The sequence below is a fragment of the Hemicordylus capensis genome, chromosome 4 (genome assembly GCF_027244095.1).
Source record: "Hemicordylus capensis ecotype Gifberg chromosome 4, rHemCap1.1.pri, whole genome shotgun sequence".
Classification (NCBI taxonomy): Eukaryota; Metazoa; Chordata; class Lepidosauria; order Squamata; family Cordylidae; genus Hemicordylus; species Hemicordylus capensis.
In genome coordinates, this window is record NC_069660.1 from 254,727,661 (window position 1) to 254,747,588 (window position 19,928).

At 42.4% G+C, this 19,928-nt stretch overlaps 1 protein-coding gene across 7 annotated transcripts in view; it reads right to left on the minus strand.

Annotated features, from left to right (window-relative positions):
- The window catches only part of PRKDC (protein kinase, DNA-activated, catalytic subunit), a 208,749-nt gene that overhangs the window by 168,280 nt on the left and 20,541 nt on the right, over positions 1–19,928 (minus strand). For 6 of the 7 annotated variants that reach the window (XM_053249047.1, XM_053249046.1, XM_053249045.1 and 3 more), the window contains exons 12-18: positions 19,364–19,528; positions 18,973–19,141; positions 12,865–12,914; positions 11,882–12,019; positions 11,133–11,285; positions 9,172–9,287; positions 4,685–4,844 (exon numbers count right to left, since the gene is read on the minus strand). In XM_053249047.1, coding sequence (XP_053105022.1) covers positions 4,685–4,844; positions 9,172–9,287; positions 11,133–11,285; positions 11,882–12,019; positions 12,865–12,914; positions 18,973–19,141; positions 19,364–19,528 — 951 coding nt within the window. Of the gene's footprint in view, positions 1–1,182; positions 1,219–4,684; positions 4,845–9,171; positions 9,288–11,132; positions 11,286–11,881; positions 12,020–12,864; positions 12,915–18,972; positions 19,142–19,363; positions 19,529–19,928 lie in introns of those variants that run through there. The other variant, XM_053249051.1, reaches the window with a different exon arrangement.

Here is a 19,928-nt window from a genome sequence, read left to right on the forward strand (position 1 = left end):
ACACAATCCAACAGCAATCACAGTTTGATGCTTAATTCTGCGGGATTAGAAGGGCATAATTGAAAAACTATTGGAAAAGCAGGTTCCACATGTAGCTATGAAACTGTCTTACTAAGCCAGACTACTGATCCATCTAACTCCTTATGGTTTAGTCTGACTGACATTGGATCTCTTGGATTTCAGGCAGAAATCTTTCCCAGACCTATCTGGAGATGTCAGGGATTGAACTCAGGACCTTCTGCATTGCAAAGCTTATGCTCTACCTTTGAGTCATAGACCTTTCCCCCTATGGTCTGCCCATAGCATACTCTCCAGCAAATAGGAGCACTGGTTCCCTTACCGTGAAGGCTTCTTCTTGCTGCTGGAGCCAAGGACATCTCTGAGTGGGTTAGCCTTCCCACGTGCTCCCAGGCAGGACTAATTAAAAATTGTTACAAGCTATTGTTACAAGAGCCCGGGCAGGATAACCCCACCCAGTTCTTTTAGGCCGAATGCGAGAAGATCTCAGCCCCTACCCTGCTAGGACAGAGTAGAACAAGTATGTACATTACTGGTAGTAATAAGGAAAAAATCCATAGAATAAAGCAAAAAAAACAGGCGTATGGAGAAAAACACCAACCCAAACTATGGTGTAAGCCTGTGCAGATCCCAGTACGCTCACATTTCCCACAAAGTAGGCCAGGACACCGCCTGGAAGGGTTGGGATGTCCTTGGCTCCAACAGTAAGAAGAAACCTTCACGGTAAGTGAACAATGCTCCTTTCTCTGCTGCCTGAATCCGGGGATATCTCTGAGTGGGACATACCAGAGTTGTGGCCATAACACTGTCTGGGAGGAAGCACCCTTGCCTACTCTGGAGGAAGGATCTGTTGAAGCATCCTGTGACCAAATGCTACCCGAGAAGAAGCATGAGAATCAATTTTATACTGATTTGTGAAGGTCAATGGCACCTTCCACGTAGCTACTCTGCAGATCTTCTGAACTGGAGCATTTGTGGAAAAGGAAGCAGATGTGGCCGCTGCCCTCATGGAGTGTGCCAGGATGTGTTAAGGAGGGTGTAGATGCTGGAATTCATATTCTAACAAGATACAAGCATGGATCCACCCGGCAACAGTTGGTGCTGAGACTTGACTGCCCATGGAAGCCGGTAGAAAACTAACAGAGCTTCTGTATTCCTGAATACCTCTGTGCGTTTCAAGTACATCTTGAGGCATCTCCGAACATCCAGTTTGTGCCATGCCCTTTCTGATGGGTGAACCGGTCTGGGACAAAAAGATGGTAAAATAACATCCTATGAGTGGTGGAATGATGTTGTCACCTTGGGATGGAAAAATGGGTCCGGTATGAGGAGTACAGAGTCAGCTGAAAAGATGCACAGATTCTTGTGGGCGGACAAGGCTTGCGGTTCTGAGATTTTTTGTGCAGAAGTCACTACTATCAAGAAGGCCATTTTAAATAAGACTCAGAGGGATGGAATGTATGGGTTCAAATGGTGAAACCTGCAGTGCTCTCAGAACAGTGTGTAAGTTCCAAGATGGAAACCAATGAACTACCAAAGGTGAGAGAAGGGTTGCCACCCTCAGGAAATTTTTGAGGTGGGGATAGTTCTGTACCATCCCTCTAGTGAGCCCTGAGATGAGCCCCGCTAGAGATGCCGTCTGACACTTTAGCGTGTTCGCCTTGAGGCCCTTATCCAAGCCCTCCTGAAGAAAGGCCAAAAGGTGTTTAATAGTTGCTGTGCCACGAGGGATCAAGTGCCTGGCCGACCAATGAAGAAAGGCTCTCCACGTATATTGATAAATTTGCTTTGTAGAATCCCTTACGGAAGCCAACATAGGAGACACCACACTTATTATAGCCATGCTGTCTCAATATTCCCCGCTCAGTCTCCAGGCGGCTAGCTGTAACCAGCCTGGATCTACTGGCTCCTGATGTAGCAGGTCCGCTGATATTGGATAGAAACCATGATTTCTCTGTGGCCATGTGAAACAGTTCCACAAACCACGGTCTCCTGGGCCAGTATGGAGCTAGAAGTATGACCTGGGCCTTGAGCAATCCAACTCTGCGGAGGAAGAGTGTGAGGTGTCGGGGAGGGGGTTGCACATAGGAGACCCAATCGCCAATGTGTTGATGAGGTGCCCACTGCCTCTGCTTGTGTGCACGGAAAGCATATGAAGAACCTGGGCAGCTGAGTGTCGAGAGCCGATGCAAATAGGTCAGCTTGTGGCATCCCAAAGCATTCCGTGATTCTCTGGAAGATCCTCAGGTTGAGTACCCACTCCCCTGGTAGGAGCTATTCTCGGTTCAGTCAGTCTGCAATTGAGTTGAAATCTCCATGGACATGGTGAGTCATAATTCAAGCCAGGTGGCTCTCTGCCTAAGACGTGATCATTGCTGCCTGTCTGTAGTGATCTTGATCTGGTTCTGCCCTGTCTGTTTATGTGGGCCTTTGCTGTTGTGTTGTTGGTCCTGATCAACACACGTTTGTGACGAATTATGTCCTGGAATGACAATAAGGCCAGATGGATTTCCCACAGCTCTAACCAGTTGATGCTGTGTATGAAGTCTGCTGTGGACCACTGTCCCTGGGCTGACCTGCACTGGCAGTGTACCCACCACTCCATCTTTTTGGCATCCATTGCTACGATGACCTGGAGTGGGTCGAGGAACTGTTTTCCCCACTGCGGGCTGTAATCTGTTATCCATCACTGTAGTGACTGTAGAACATGGTGAGATACTGACACTATTATTTTGACCTTATGTACAATGGGATTCTGAAAAGGAAGCAGGAACCACTGAAGTGTTCTCAGATATTACCTGGCCCACAGCACAGAGTCCAAGGGGCTCCCACCATGAGGCCTAGAAGTTGTACTAAGGATAACAGCCTGGCCTCCCCAGCCGATATTACTGCTGCTACCGCCTGTTGTAAGGTTTGTAGGTGCTTATAAAGGACTGCTGCCCTTTCGGGTGGGCTACGGGGTGGAGACTGCCTTGGTCGGCCTGATGGATGATCTCCAATTGCAAATTGACAGAGGAAATGTGATTCTGTTGGTCCTTTTGGACCTCTCGGCAGCTTTCAATAATACTGACCATAGTATCCTTCTGGAGAGTCAGAGGGTTGGGGGTGGGAGGCACTGCTTTGCAGTGGTTCCACTCCTACCTCTCAGGCAGATTCCAGATGGTGTCCCTCAGGGACTGTTGTTCTTCAAAAACTGAAATTCGGTATGGTGTCCCTCAGGGCTCCATACTGTCTTTGATGTTTAACATCTGCATGAAACCACTGGGAGAGATCATCAGGAGATTTGGTGCAGGGTGTTATCAATATGCTGATGACACCTACATCTTTTTCTCCATGTCAACATCATCAGGAGAAGGCATAACCTCCCTAAATGCCTGCCTAGAGACAGTGATGGGCTAGATGAGAGGTAACAGGCTGAGGCTGAATCCAGATAAGATGGAGGCACTTATTGTGCAGGGTCAGAACTTGGGAGATGATTTTGGTCTGCCAGTTCTGGATGGGGTCACACTTCCCCAGAAGGAACAGGTATGCAGTCTGGGAGTGCCTTCTGGACATAAAACTCTCCCTGGTGTCCCAGGTTGAGGCAGTGGCCAGAGGTGCCTTTTATCAGCTTTGGCTGATATGCCAGCTGCGACTGTTTCTTGAGATAAATGACTTCAGAAGAGTAGTACATATGCTGGTAACCTCTAGGCTGGATTACTGCAATGCACTCTATGTGGGGCTGCCTTTGTACATAGCTGGCAGCTAGGTTGGTCTCTGGGTCATCTCGGAGAGATCATATCACTCCTATCTTAAAAGATCTACACTGGCAGTCTGATAAGTTTCCGGGCGAACTACAAGGTTTTGGTTATAACCTATAAAGCCCTAAACGGCTTGGGCCCTGGGTATTTAAGAGAATGTCTTCTTTGCTATGAACCACACCACCCATTGAGATCACCTGGTGAGATTCATCTGCAGTTGCCACTGGCTCGTCTGGTGGCTATTCAGGGACGGGCCTTCTCCATTGCTACCCTGAGGCTTTGGAACACACTTCCTGCTGAAATAAGAGCCTCCCCATCTCTTACAACTTTTTAAAAGGCAGTCAAGATGCATTTGTTCACCCAGGCTTTTAATCAGATATTGTTTTAATTGCGTTTTAATAGTTTTAAGGTGTTAAATTTTAACTGTTGAAATGTTTTAATCTTTTTATTGGTTGTTTTTATAGTTTTGTTGTAAACTGCCCAGAGAACCTGCGTTTTGGGCGGTATAAAAATGTGTTAAATAAATAAATAAGACATTCACATGACTATCATCTTGGTTTGGTGTGGATGACATCACCAACTATGCCACTGAGGTGTCCCTATGTATCACTCACTACAACTGTGCCAATTTTGGTTCAAATCGGTTAAGCGGTTCACAAGTTAGCCCACTTGTGCCTCAAAAGTTTATGTGTCTGCCATCTTGGATGGGGTGGGTGATATTATCACAAACTATGCTGTTGAGATGTCCCTACAACTGTACCTGATTTGACTGATACTGGCCCAGGCGTTGTAAGTTGATGGGGGGGGGAGGACACATGGACACACACACAGAATGCCAGGTGATCTCATAAGCCTACTGGAAAGTAGGCTAAAAATAACTTGAGCACATTATAAGACACTATTCTCTCTACAACTCAATTTCTCACCTTAAAATATTTTGTTTTCTTGGCAATATTCATGGCAATAGAAAGCAGCTTGTAGAATCCACTAATAAAAGGTAACCGCGTAGACTGTATAATCAGTTCATAACCATATGTATATATCCATGGTTCAAAATATTCAACATGCTTTTCTGGGAGGATCTCTCTGTGAAGATAAATAACAAATTTATTAATAAATAAATATGAACAAAGGGAACCGTTATACTATATTGAAAGTGCCAACCATGTCAAGTGACCTAAAAACCAATGTTCAGTTGAAGTCACTACCTCTGATGAAAGCTTATAAATTATCAAGACTACACTTTAAGTGGCACAGCAGGGGAATGCTTGACTAACAAGCAGCTGGTTGTTGGTTCGAAACCCCACTGGTATGTTTCCCAGACTATGGAAAACACCTATATCTGGCAGCAGCGATATAGGAAGATGCTGAAAGGCATCATCTCATACTGCACAGGAGATGGCAATGGTAAACCCTTCCTGTATTCTACCAAAGAAAAATCACAGGGCTCTGTGGGCACCAGTAGTCGAAATCGACTTGACGGCACACTTTACCTTTACAGCTGTGTAGATAAATTTCAACAATGAGATACATACAGCCAGGGTGGGAAAGAACAGAATTCAAAGTATCTCAGGATTTTCAGTTGCTGTTTCTGCTATTTAAAATTCTATTTAAATTTCAATTTGTGCCAATGGTGAGGCAGGTACACAGAAGTGACACTGGCCCTGTTCAGGCATCACACAAAACTATGGTTTAATCATGGTTGGAAAGAGCTGAGATTTATTGGTCTGGACACAACAGATCGTGACTTCTAACACACAAACATAAGTTGAAAACTTGCTCCACAAAACTTTGGTGCTATGTCACAAAAGGGTGGAAGAGCATGTGCGTAGGGATGTGCACAAAACCAGTTTTGCTGGTTCGGCTCGAAACTGAGCTGACCTGGCCCAGCTCTGTTTTATAAGTAAGCCAGTTCAAGTTCAAACCAAGCCAGTTCAACCGGCTCGGAGCTCTACTGGTAAAGGGGAATCCAGTGAAGATTCCCCTTTACCAGTAAAGAGGCAGGAGGACTTTCCTAAGGGTAGAGTGGGCAGGAGGAGAGTAAATAACTACTTACCAGTGCCAGCAGTCGCCGCAGGAGAGGGGCAGCAGCTCCCCCCACCCTGCTGGCCTCCCCCAGAGTAAGCCAGGCCACAGCAGCCCAGTTCAGGCCTCTGTGCACACATGGAAGCAATTTTTGTGACTTCTGTGCATGCACAGAGAACATTTGTGTGACCACATAATTTGCATTGTCAAACAAAATGGCCCCCATGCATGTGCAGAGGCCCAAACAGGGCCACTGCCAGCTCAGTCTACTCTGGGGGAGGCCGGCGGGGGTGGGGTGGGAACCCCCCCCCCACAGCAGCCAGCACTAGTGAGTAGTTATTTACTCCCCTCCCACCCGTTCTATCCTTAGGGAAGCCCCCCTGATTCCCCTTTACCAGTAGAGCTCCGAGCTGGCTCAGTTTGAATCGGGCCTGGTTCTAAATCGGACCGGCCTTGGCTGGTCCAACCCCAAACCCACCAAGCCAGCTCGCACACCCCTACATGTGAGCTGAAGGCCCATGCTTTCCATACATGAACATGAACAAAAGTAAGCAACAGTGCTGAGTAATCAAATGAAAAAGGAAGAGGAGGGGAGAGATGAGAATGAAAGGGGCGGGGTGAGGGGCGGGCTGATGACTGGCTGACTCACCAAAAAGGGGGATGAAGATAAACTGGGATTTTTAAAAGCAAGCATGCAGGCAGGAGAGAGAATTAGTGCAATGTGTGTGAATTGAGAAAACCAGTGGAAAAGATGAGGAGATCATGAGAAAGGGGCTGGGGGAAGCAAGGTATGAAATGGTGAATGGAGGAGAGGAAAGGAGGGAAAGTAGGATGAAGAAGGAACCCACTAAAGGTTTTCCCACTCATGTGTGGGTACATAACACTTTTTCTCCTTAAATGTCTGCTTAAAAATCATTGCAGTTGTAAAAACCTGGATATATATGAATGTGTGGTATGAAGGGTCATACCACATTCTGCACCATTCCTACAAGAACACATCAGCACCAAAGCCCTCATTAAAACACACAGGGCAATAGTGACATGGAAGTTTGATAACTACATAATACGGAGAGGCAATGAAAATTTAACTGATACCAGGAAACATGGAGGGGAGGGGAGTGAAAGCTGTGTTTTGGAAAAGGCTTTCCATTAGTACATTTTGAAAAAAAGATTTTTTTAAAAAGCCTGATTTTAAATTTTAAATTTGTTCATCTTTTTTATTTTAATGTTTATAGATGTTTAATTAGTTGTGAACCACCTTGAGACCTGGTCATAAACAGTATAAAAATGCAGTATAAGAATCCAGCCCCAGCACAGCATCCCCCCAGTGGCTGTTTCTGGTATCTGCCTTATGTTTCCTTTTTATATTGTGAGCCCTTTGGGGACAGGGGACCATCTTATTTATGTATTATTTATTTTCCTATGTAAACCGCTTTGAGAACTTTGGTTGAAGAGTGATATATAAATATTTATGGCAATTAGTTAAATAATAATAAAAGGAAGCAGCTTTATACCAAAAAGGGGAAGCTGCTTCCAGATATAGCGATCAGCTTGACAAATGACACAAAGGCAAGAGTGAAGAAAAACCAAAGTGTCTGGGAGTGCATGGGCCTGTATGGAACTGACAAACTAAGGAAGTGGTTAAGAGGAAGATACAGAAAGAAGATAGATACTTCAGGGCAGATAGTGAGAACTGAACATATAGAAACATATGCACAGCCTTACATTGAGCTGGACCACTAGGTCCCACTATTTTTGCATTGCCTATGCTGACTGGCAGTGGCCCACAAGATTTCAGACGGAGTTTTTCCTAGTTCTACCAGAAAGAGAATAGAAACTGAATTTGGGACCTTCTTCATGCAAAGCATGTGTTCTACCACTGAATGATGACCCCTCTCCAACTTGGAAATTGCTATTTTGAATTCATTCTATGCTTAACCACATTTCAGATGTCACTATATACAAAGTTTGAACATGTGTGAGAAGTCAATTAACATATTAACCTCAGGATTAAAGTAATTGTTTTGGTACACCTGAAAATATGTGCAAGATTTTGTGCCAAATCCAATAATGGATATAAAATGGAAAAGGAAATTAACACACATACAAAGTGCAGTTCTAGTGCCCAACTATAAAAGAAGTCTATAGTGTTAATTTATAATATACACCTATTACTTATGAAACAAATGAATTATTGTTCTTAGAAATCAGTGCTTTAAAGCATTTTATTTTATTTGGATGTAAAAGCCACAAGAGGTTTAAGCCTAAGGGCATAAGAAGACTCGATATAGCTGCTTCGTACTTCACCATGCCCAGTTCTTCAGTTTCCAGTCATGTATCTCTCAGCCTAACCTACCTCACAAGGTTGTTGTAAGGATAAAAACAACAATGTTCTCTCTGAGTTCCTCAGAGGAAGAGTGGCAAAAACAAATGTAAAAATAAACAACAATAAAAATAACTTGCCAAGATTACTGCACCTTCCCCTTCCCATCAATACATAAAACCCCTGCTTAAAAGTAATCTTTTGTACAATTATCTCTGTCCCTTTCCTCCAATCTCTTCAACTGTGTGCTTATCACTTTCTTTATTAACTTTCAACTTTGAGCTTTTGTATTTTAAGGTTGCAGAGTACCTTCCTTATAGGAAACATAGAAAATTGCCTTCTACCAAGTCAAATCATTGGTCCCATCTGCCTCAGTATTGTCTACACAGACTGGCAGTGGCTTCTCCAAAGTTACAGGCAGGAGTGTCTCAACCCTATCTGGAGATGCCAGGAAGGGAACTTGGAACCTTCTGCATGCAAGTGCTCTTCCCCATGTGGCCCCATCTCAGTGGGGATATTACAGAATATCTTACAGCGCTTAAGTGTAAGTCTCCCATTCAAATGAAAAGCAGGGCAGACTATGCTTAGCAAAGGAGACAATTCACGCTTGCATCCACAATCTCGCCTCCTATGCTAGCTCCTAAACTAAAATCCACAACCCAACTGTACAGTTCCATCACTCACTACACTACTAGCCCGTTCAAATATTTCTACATATCTCACAAGCTGTGCAACACTGTTATGTCTTCTGTTACACAGTTACAGTGTAAACAGTGTCACAGTTTAATCCTGTAACACTGTTATGTCTTCGGGAAGAGGCCACAAAAAACTTGTGGCAAAGACTATAAGCCCAGGTTGCCTTGCTTCAAGCCAGGAGGCTACACTTCCAAACACTACTTGCAAGTGCTGCACAATCTATGCGCTAAGGAGTCTCCAGGTATGCCTGGGACTTGCTTGGACTGGCACTGCAGGGGACCACATTAGCATAATACAGCTGAATTGCATTCAATAGAGAAATTCACACCCCATTTTGTGTTTCCTTAAAATACACAGAACATACAATACCTGCAAAATTCCACAAGGTTAATGAAGGCCGTAAAGTCTTTAGGCTTGACTGGCTGAAGGTTTGCAGCTGGATCCGAAGTAGGAATTGTGAGGTCAATGTCAACTTTATCTCCATCCTGTGGCAAGAGTATCAAAAGCACTTATAGCTTTTATTTGGCAACAACCTAGTAGAAAAGAACTAAACTAGCTTTTTTTTTGGCCCTGTAAATGCCTTTCAAATTGTGCAGTTTACAGGCTCTTGCTGTTTGTGGCATGTTTTAATCTGAATTACTTGCTTCAATCTTTGGATTCTTTTTACCGTGTCTCAGTGAATAAGTCAGACTGGATGGCTTTTACATATATCAACTCTACAAATTGTGTGTGTGTGTGTGTGTGTGTGTGTGTGAACTTGCACTTCTTTGTTTTTAATACAACCGTTTCAATCAACGAAGGCATTCTGAAAGACATTAGTGGTGACTTTTCTACAACTAAAGACTGAGAATCTTCCAGAAAACAAGCAATTCAAAATCGTATTCGCTGTCACTTATTGCCAGTTTTGGTACACAAGGTTATTTTAATCTTGTTGGATTTGTGTTCTACATACATCGGTTAGCAGTATATGTGTATAGGTGCCTTAAATACATTTCAGGCTGCAAAATTAGTGAATTACTATGGAATTCACACTATAGCTATGTCCATTTGGCTTTTGTAATGGTTCAGGTAACCCCTCCCTCGCCCACACTGCAAGTTGCCAAATATCCATGCGGTACTCTCCACAGAAAGTCCTCATGCCTTCATTTTAACAATTGCTAATTGAAACGTCACAAAATATATGCCAGGGAGGGAGGAATTTTCTGATATTAAACATATTTATAATGTATAACACTTAATAGTTAAAATTGCCACTTGCTGCACCCCTATGCATACTGCGCCCTAGGCAGCTGCCGTGCTCACCTATCCCTCTGCCCAGCAGTGATTTGTACTTATACAAGTTACAGCTACTCATCTCTCTACTTCCAGTCAGTAAATAAATTCAGCACCTAATTATTTATTTTTAAATATTTACACCCTGCCTTTCTTACCACAGGTGACATGGCAGCTAACAATAATGGAATTCAAAACACAACATAAAAATACAATACTCATTTATATCCCCTTTCTCCCACTCCACCCATTATGGTTGCTGTTATGTAGTTTGGTTGCCCTGTGTAATTCAGATTGTGAGCTCTTCAGTCAGAGCAGCTATTTACGAATACACAGCTGCTGTTTCCAGGCACGGAGCCAGCACACGGGGCATGGCTCGGGCTCGGAGGGACCCCGAGTGATCTCCCCCTACCCACGCCTGAGCTCTGGAGAGCCCCAGGAGAGCTCTCCCCTGTCCTTTTCAGGCAGCATTTGCTGCCTGACAGACTTTATTTCTCTTTCTCTCCCTCCAGTGAGGGAGGATGTGACATCATGCACACGGAGGTGTGGCCTCAAGCTCCAGAGAGCCTGAGCGAGCTCTCCCCCTGTCATTTTAGGCAGAGCTTGCTGCCTGACAGCATCTATTTTCCTTTCTCTCCCTTGCTGGAGGAAGAGAAAGGGAAATAAAGGCTGTCAGGCAGCAAACGCTGCCTGAAATGGACAGAGGAGAGCTCGCTGGGGCTCTCCAGAGCCCAGGCGTGGGGAGTTTGCTTGGGGCTCTTCTAGAGCCTCAGCTGCCACCACCACCCCACCCTGAGGGCTTCGATGGCCCTTTTCATTGGCGGCCCAGGTTCTTTGAATCCGTTCACACAAAGGTGGCTCCACCCATGGCGGTTTCATGCAATTATACAGGCCCTAGCCATTAGAACAGAGCAGGCTATATGTTTTAATGAAAGCAATACACTGTCAAATGACATTGTCATTTATAAAAAATGCCAACTGACCACACTGCATGGAAACAAAATAAGTAGTACAAGATTATCATTTGTTAAAAATTACTTTCAAGAACCAAGTCTTACCTTCTCTTCATTAACATTATCTTTCTGAACTGTAAGATCCAACTTCTCTATTATTTTTAGGATAGACTTTATGAGTTCATCATACAACAAGCGATTTAGCGACTGTAGTGGTGAATTTGCAATTACAAAAGTTTCATCTGCCAACACAGAGTCCTTTATTGGAGGGGAGAAAATAAGGTAGATTTTCAGATAGTTGGTAGGGCCAAAGTTTGAAGATAGTGATAACAGAGAAAGGGATATTGCCATTTAATTTTTATTAACAGAAGTCTTGTTATCAAAGACAGAAGATAGTAATAGTACCATCTTTAACAGGAAAAAAATGACAAAATCTAGAAGATAATAAGCAAAGGATGAAACCATATGTATAAATTAATGTCAAATAACCAGATTCAGATAGAGAAGCTATGATGAAAATACACTTAACCAGGGATGCAAAAGATTACTCCCAGTTTACACACACACAAAGTCAGAAATTCCAGTTAAGAGCAATAATTGTTTTGTTTTGGTATCATCTTATTGAAATAGGAATGAAAAATTGGAAGAATGTGCATTTGAAACAAAGACTGGAAGTTCTAAGATTACAGAAGAGCAGAATACAACTGAGATGTCAGAGAGGGATGCAGGCTGGTGAGAAAAAAGCACATGGAGAGGTGAAAACACATTCAGTTATGGGTCTGGCAAGAAGGAAAGCTTTAATAATTGGATCATGACATTTTCTGCATTAAATATTACAGCATTAGAGTTTTTACCCTCATTGTGTCACAGCTCAGTAAACTTCTAAACAGATCCAGGTAATCCTTATATGTAGGCACTTTCCATTTTCCAGCCCTAACTACTCCAGGTGTAGTAGGTTCCTCTGGACTAGAAACAACTCTTCCAGAATTTTCCTAGAAAATACCACAATATCTAATTGTACATATATGAAATATATAGAGCTAATCAGCTCTAGACTTCTTTATATAGAAAATTATAACAGAAACAAAACTAAGGAGCAACAAAACATTAAAACAGCAAAAGGGAGAATGGAAAGTTTCCTTCCCTGTAAATTCTCCTACTTGTTCCACAGGCAGAGGTCAAACATCCATTATGTCTAGCTGTCTGACCCTGCCTTAGTCCCCCCATTTCTCTTTCCTATAATGGAGGGAGGAAGGGCTACCTAGGATTAGGGGAATGTTCTTTCCACTGCTACATTAGCAGAGACTGGTTTCAGTGACAAAATGAGAGGTGCCTCCTAACCCACATCCAGCCAAGTCTTTCTTCAAAAAATCTGTCCCTTAGTGGCTGGATCAGAGGGCACCTTGGAGTTGTGGGCCACTGGAAGGCAACAAGTAGGGAGATGGGACCACAATCGAGACACTAGAGCCATCTACAAGAACATAAACGTATTTTGAGATATGTCATTTGCTTAGGGCACATGAAGGACAGAAAAACAATATATTTCAAGTTACTGATCATAATTATCAGGAAGAAATTTTGCTCTTATATGCCATTTTAGAACTTATCAACTGGATTTTGCTTGAATGTTAAGTCCCCAAGGGAAGCTTCATAGTATTTTAACACTGAGACATTTCATTAAGACCTTCTCTGACACTTCAAATAAAGAAAACAAAATCAGGGTAAAACTGCTTGACAAAACAAGGGACAGCAAACATGGAAGTATGTTACAAGCAGCAAAAATGTTCAAAATTCAAGCTATTCACTCATTTAAAACAAATTCAACAAAATTACTTACCCTTGAAAAGACTACGGGCTTAGAGCAGACTCTGATTAAACCTTGATGTACTGAAAGGAAATATATTGCAATACTTTAAGAAAGGACAGCAAACAAGTAGACAAAAATAGAATATTTGAATGTTTTGCATCCTCTCTGGTACTGAAAAGTAAGTCAGCCCACAACCAGCAACTGTTGTAATTAGCAACTGTTGTAATTTTACTCTATTAACTGGCTGGTTGCAGTGAGGCTTAACTACAAAGCCAATTTTAAAATGTGATCTTTTGCCATCAAACTGAGGAATACATGAATATGGGTGGAAACAGCTGAAACAGTAACCCTATTATTAATTATTATTGTGCTTGAAATTGCACTGAGCACTGTAGAAAAAGTAACATAGATGAATCCCATTCCTAAATTACATTGCAAATAGATTTTTTAAAATTTTATGTTTTTAACATAAAAATTATGCTAGAGAGGGTAATTATAAGTAAACCATTTTAAATGAATAAGAATGGAATGCGGAACTAAGAGGAAGGAAAAACAGGTTCTTAAAGATGGAATGGAGGCATGAAATCAATAACAGGAAAAAGATTGTGTGAGGCAGCTTACACAGTCAGAATGATCTCACAAAGTTAGAAGAAGTAGACAGATTACTCATAGCCTCGAAGGGAAAAAGAAATTTAAACTGGATAGAAGATAGGAAGTCAATCCCAAGTAGCTTAATGGCGCTGTTTTTGCTTTGATGTGTTTTGATTGATTCAGCACCTATTGTAATCTACTTGGGAGTAATTTCTTTTAATAAAATAAAGCAAGACATTTTAAAAACGAACAATAAATAAATCTCATTCTATTGCTTTCAATGGGATTTAGCCAGGATTAACCTTTGCTGGTTTGTGCCCTCAAATGAAGAGACACATAAAAAGAAGATATATAGTAACAAAAACAACTTAAGTTAGAGAACTGAAGTCAGAAGGCAAGGACTAGCTATTAGATGTTGCAGTAGTTGAGACTATTACTACTAGCTAAGAACAGGAAAGAGACACTAGGAATAGAGATATAATGTTCTGTGTTATCAATGTATTGAAAATGATTCAGATCAGTAAAGTGTATGTAGGAGAAATTTGAGGATAAAGTCTTGAAAGTCAACAACAGAACTAGGGGGAAGGTAGACAACCATCAGGTAGAACTCCCACTCGCTGAGAGAGGCCAGAAATATATATCATTAAAAGCAAAAACCACTGGGAAAAGGATAATAGCATAAAAAGCAGCAGAAACCAAAATAAGTCTTAGCATTTTAAATAAGAAATACAGTACATAATTAGAGATGTTGATGAGTGCAGTGAAATGCAGAGGGCAAAGTCCAAACAGCAAAGAAAGGAAGAGAGGCCTAGAGGAGAATTTCCAAGTAGCAAAAAAAAAAAAAAAAAATCAAAAACCAGAACAGGTTGCTTACCTGTAACAGATGATCTTTTGGTGAACCAGTATCATTCACAATGTGGGTTATGCACCTACGCAGTACCAACCATGGAAGGATTCTCAAGCTCCCTGAAGCACTCTGTAGCTCTGCCTTTTGCAAGCCAATTGCGTTCGGTATCTTTGGTGGCCGAGTACCCTTTTGCTCAGTTTCTGATTGCTTCCTGTGAAAACTGATCTTCTAGACGAGTGATGAGGTAAGCACATTAGCAGTAACTTCTGAAACATGGGGAGGTCAAGCGGGTGTTGTGAATGATACTGGATCACCAAAAAAATCATCTGTTACAGGTAAACAACCTATTTATCTTTGTGGTGATCCAGGATCCTTCACAACATGGATGATTAATGGGCTCTCTGTATTAGTCAGAGGGCTGGAAGATGTTGCTTAGAGAACCTTTTTTTAGCACCACCCACCCAAAGTTGGCTTCAACCACAGTTTGGATGTCTAAGGCATAGAGTTTAACAAAAGGTAAGTTGGAGGACCAAGTGGCAGCCTTGCGGATGTCAGTAAAACTTAATAATAATAATATATCAAACTCTGTTAGCTGCCCCATAACAAATTGTTCTCTGGGCAGCTCACAATACAACATTAAAACATCCAATAAAACACACACACATCTCTCTCTCTCTCTCTCTCCCTCAATCACTCTCTCACACACACACTCCTACCTTAAAAAAAAAAAAGCCTGAGTGAACAGAAAGGTCTTCACCTGGCATCTAAAAGAACTAAATGATGGTGCCAGGCAAGTTACCTCCCTGACAAGTGAGCAGCAAAAAGTAGCCATGGCTCTGGCTACCATGTTTGGAGGCTGCATGACTTGTTTTTTTAAACAAGTAAAAATAAGCTGAACAGGACAATTAAAAAGATCTCTCTGTCTAGAGATTGGTGGCCCTTGCTCTTGCCCCTGAAGGCAATAAAGAGTCTACAAGTCTTTCTAAAGTATTTAGTTCTGTCCATGTAGAAGAGGGGTGCTCTACGGACATCTAAGGAGGAGAGAGACCATTCTGAAGGAGTAGAGAGGCCATTCCGAAGGAGTGGTAGGATTCATGAAAAAGGAAGGATGGATAAATGTCCTGGCTGACATTGAACTCAAGAACTATTTTAGGTATGGATTCTACCAGTGAAGGTGAGGGTATATAGAAAGGATATTTGTATCTCCCCATCCTTCCAATATAGACTTGGTCAGGGGTACCTGGTAAGCTCCAGTCGTCCATTCTCCACCAGTAGGAAAAGTATATAGGAACTGAAAGCTGGTATCTTTCTTTCCAAGGATGATTTGGAAAGTAAGATGGATAACATGCATGAGTCACTCTAGGAGGTGAGGCAAATAGTGTTTTAGAGATAGGCATCACACCAGAACTAATACTGTCTACGACATCAAGGCCATGCAAAGAAAAACCTTAAAGGCTGGTCCAGAAGTTGTTGTATGTGGAGACCCCGGAAAAGAGTTGATGTCTTGAAGAAAAGGGAATTCCTTCGATATCAACAGTGTCGATGGAAAGCAGAAACCAAAATCAGGTGATGCAGGGACATTTGAGGAAGCAAATGGTTGTTACTGAAACAGCTTGTCTTAGGGCTGCAGATGGCACACCTCTATGTGATCTGGAGTTGCAGGCTTGCAATCTCCATCTTGGATACCCGAGTTCATGGGATCGTGAACTCTGCACATGCCCACATTTGGCACACTATACAATTTGATCGCTTGGCACAAGCAAACATGGGGCAACACTGCCCCAGGTAAGAATAACAAATAATTGTAGGTGGTCCCCGATGGCCTTCTTCCAGAAAAGAGGGAAAGTAAGCAAGCAGACCAGGGACAAAGAGACCTTCACAAGCGAAATACCTAACTCCCTTCACAGTGGGATTAGCTTCACTAATCGCTCCTACAACTACCCACTTAAGCATAGCACACCCCCAGCCTCCTATCACATCATTAATTAGCTGGCAAGGACCCAGAGACAGGATCGTTAACAGGAAAAGAAAACCTCTCTCCCTCCCAGGAAGCAATGTCCCAGTCTCAGATATAGCTTTTGAATTCACCCAGCCAGTAATCTACACACACCTCTCAACCAGCCATTCCATTGTTTCTTAAAGATCACACCCATTTGATTGGTTCATGCAAACATGAACTTCTTTGTTGCATATGGGTTTCAGCCCCTTCAGTCAGGGTGCCTGACCATTGCATTGCCCCAGGGCATAATTTTGCCTCTCTGTACTCCTGATCCAAGCACATGGGCAGGAGGAGGAAACACAGAAGACCAAGGAGGGAAAACACAACAGAGAACTCAGGAAAGGACCCTGGACCTATCCTGGAACCAAACGCTATCCTGATTCCCTAGCTTGCAGTTGGCAACTCTGCGCCACTTGCCCTTTCCTTTCCCTGCCTTTCTGCTTTGCCCCTGAGAGAAAAATCTACCTACACACCCCAACCTGCAAGTACATCCAATGCACCAATGGATCAGGACCAACAGTACTAACTTTCTATCCCTTCTAAATCTCCTCACTTCCGTCTCTCTTCTCTTTAAGTCTACATCTGGGTCCTTTCTCTAGTAAAACCTTAATCTGATTTAATTGACAATTAAGACCTTAAGCTAAAAAGCCTCTACATGAGGCTATAGTTAATACTGTTAGTTAAGATTTTATTGACTTCTCACCTTGCCTAACCAATCTTTTATTTTCCCATATCCCTATTATCCTTAAATCTGACTGTACCATATTTCTGTCTTCTCCTCATTTCCAAACCAAAACTCTGCACAAAGAGATACTGTAATGAATTGTTCCATATAGTCACACTGATTCCCCACATTAACCCAAAAGCCTGAATGGAGTGCTTAGCCAGCACCCTGGAACAGTTTCAGTAACATGGTTTCCCCCCAGACTTGGAAACAGGCACAGTCAGTACCGGCATCAATATCCCTGATGTAGAGGCTTGTCCACAGAGAAAGCAGCCATCACGACAGACATCGAGTTTGGTACATGAGCCATTGTCTTTATCAATATCGGAACATATGACACTGTAGTGATCGGAGAATCAGTAGAACCAACTACTGGACCGTGGCCTAAACCCCAGAGGGTGAGGGGGTTCGCTCCCTGACCATCACTGATGAAGTTGTTGGAATCAGAGGTGAATGCTTTTCCTTTGGAATTGTTAGTATTGCTGATGGATCTGCCCTGGTTGCATACGAAAGGGAGTGTGAGCACTGTAAGATATTCCCCTTAGAGGATAGAGCTGCTCTGGGAAGAGCATCTAAGCTCCAAGTTCCTTCCCTGGCATCTCCAGGATAGGGCTGAGAGAAATTCCTGCCTGCAACCTTGGAGAAGCTGCTGCCAGTCTGTGTAGATAATACTGAGCGAGATGGACCTATGGTCTGACTCAGTATATGGCAGCTTCCTATGTTCCTATGATGGGCGGCCTTCAGCATCAAAGTGGTCAGTGTTGGGGTAGACATTGATGAAGTTTTCTGATGTTTCGATTGGGACGGAGAGCCATCCTCACTGTGTTTCTGCTTCTTGTGGTGTCCATTAGGTCTGTCTTTGGAGACATCATGAGGCTTTTAAAACATCTTTAGAGGTCTTAGCTGGAGAATTTACCGATACTGACTGCAACTAACTGTACGCGGGACAGGGCCTTCTCTGTTGCTGCCCCAGACTCTGGAATGCTCTCCCAGTGGCTAGTCGCTCCTCAGTCTCCATCACAGCTTTTAGAAAGGGTGTAAAATCTTGGCTTTTTGCCAAGGCATTTATTTGATTCTCTGCTGCTGCTCTTTGTATTCTGTATTGCTTTCATGCTTTTGTTTTAAATTTTTAGTCAGATCTGTTTAATATTTTTCACTTAATGTTTTAATTGTGCCTTTCTTACCATCTTATTTTTAAATTTTGCTGCAAACCGCCTTGGGATTGTTTTAATGAAAGGCGGTATATAAATTTAACAATAAATAAATTAAATAAATTAAACAAACTTAGATTGCTGATGGCTGGACAGTGTTGATGTCGACTGTAGCAGGGACCGCGGCCTCTGGGTAGGAGGGCACAACGCTTGTTCATACAAAGCAAATGTAATTCTCTGCTTTTTCTGGTTTGCTTCAAAAAGGAAAAGCAAAATTTTCAAGTTCAGACAATATGGTCTTCCACGAGACAATGCAAACAGAGATTGTGTTTGTCGGATGAGGGAAGCATCTTTTGAAGATGTTTTTAGTATCTATCAGTACAAATACAGAGAAAACTAATCCAAATCATAAGGCAAAGAGTAAACTGAAGGCAAACCATAGTTGAAAGAACCACTGAATCTAAACGTCAAAACTTTAGACTTGCAGGAACCAAGCATGACCAACAAGCGAATCCCAAGGGAAGCACACGCAACAGTGGTTGAAAAGGAACTGAGCAAGAGGGCATTCTACTGCTGAAGATGCTGAGCGTGTGAAAGGCGGAGCTATAAAGCACTTCAGGGAGCTTGAGAATCCTTCTGTCGGGGCTGCTCTGCAGGTGATTAACCCTAGTTGTGAAGGATATCGGAACACCACAAAGATCACCAAATTCCTAAACTGCTTATTGCTTATTATAGAAACACAGTATTCTACTCCAAAGAATACTTTGCACACTTCTATCAAGTTTAAAACAAGTAAAAAATAGCTCATCTCTAGATAAACACTCACCCACTGTGCTCATAAAATTCCATAGTACAGGGCCTTTTCCTGCTAGGGCTAAAAAAACCTTTACAATCGATTTGCAACATGCAGACTGCATTTTTACACTGTATTGTGGGAAACTATCTATTTGTACCACAATCAAACGCTCAAGAACTGGAGTATATACTTCAGGAATCTAGAAGAAAAAGAATAGTATATTAAGAGAGAGCAGCTAGCTGAAAGTTCATTAATTAATTTATTTTTTAATCAAGCTTTTTCATATTCGGAGGGTGTTTGGGTTTTTTTTTTAGAATGAGAAGAGAACATTTACACAATCACCCTCATCACCAATAGGTTCATAAAGCTCTTACATTATCTTATAACAGCCTTACAAATTGAATTTAAATTAATGACTTACCTTATCTAAGTGGAATATAACACTTGCAATAGACTGAAGGAAACTTGGTAGCTGAAACACATGGTCATCTATTGTTTCAGCCTCAGTGAGATACATTTGCTTACAGCGCTGAAGAAGCTCAACATACATGAAGTCAACATCCTTTGAATTGACAGCTTTGCATGGCTTTAAATGAGAAAAACAGTTAAAGGTTTTTCCAACTTTCCCCACTTGTACAGACACATGCCCTTCTTTACCATTTTGATATATTAAAAACTTTTAGTTGCTACATACATATCAATCTTAAAAATTGATATGAGCTGACAGACTTGATATGAGCTGATATGAGCCTAACTGAGCTGACGGACTTGGTCTCGGACTTCGTGTTGGAGTCCCCCAGGCTTGTGATGCTGGGGGACTTCAATGTTCACTTTGGGATCAATTTGTCTGGGCGGCTCAGGAGTTCATAGCAGCCATGACGACTATGGGCCTATCCCAAGTGGTCTCGGGGCCACGCACATTGCTGGTCACACGCTTGATTTGGTCTTTCACTCTGATCAGGGTGGTGTTCCATGGGTGGGGAATC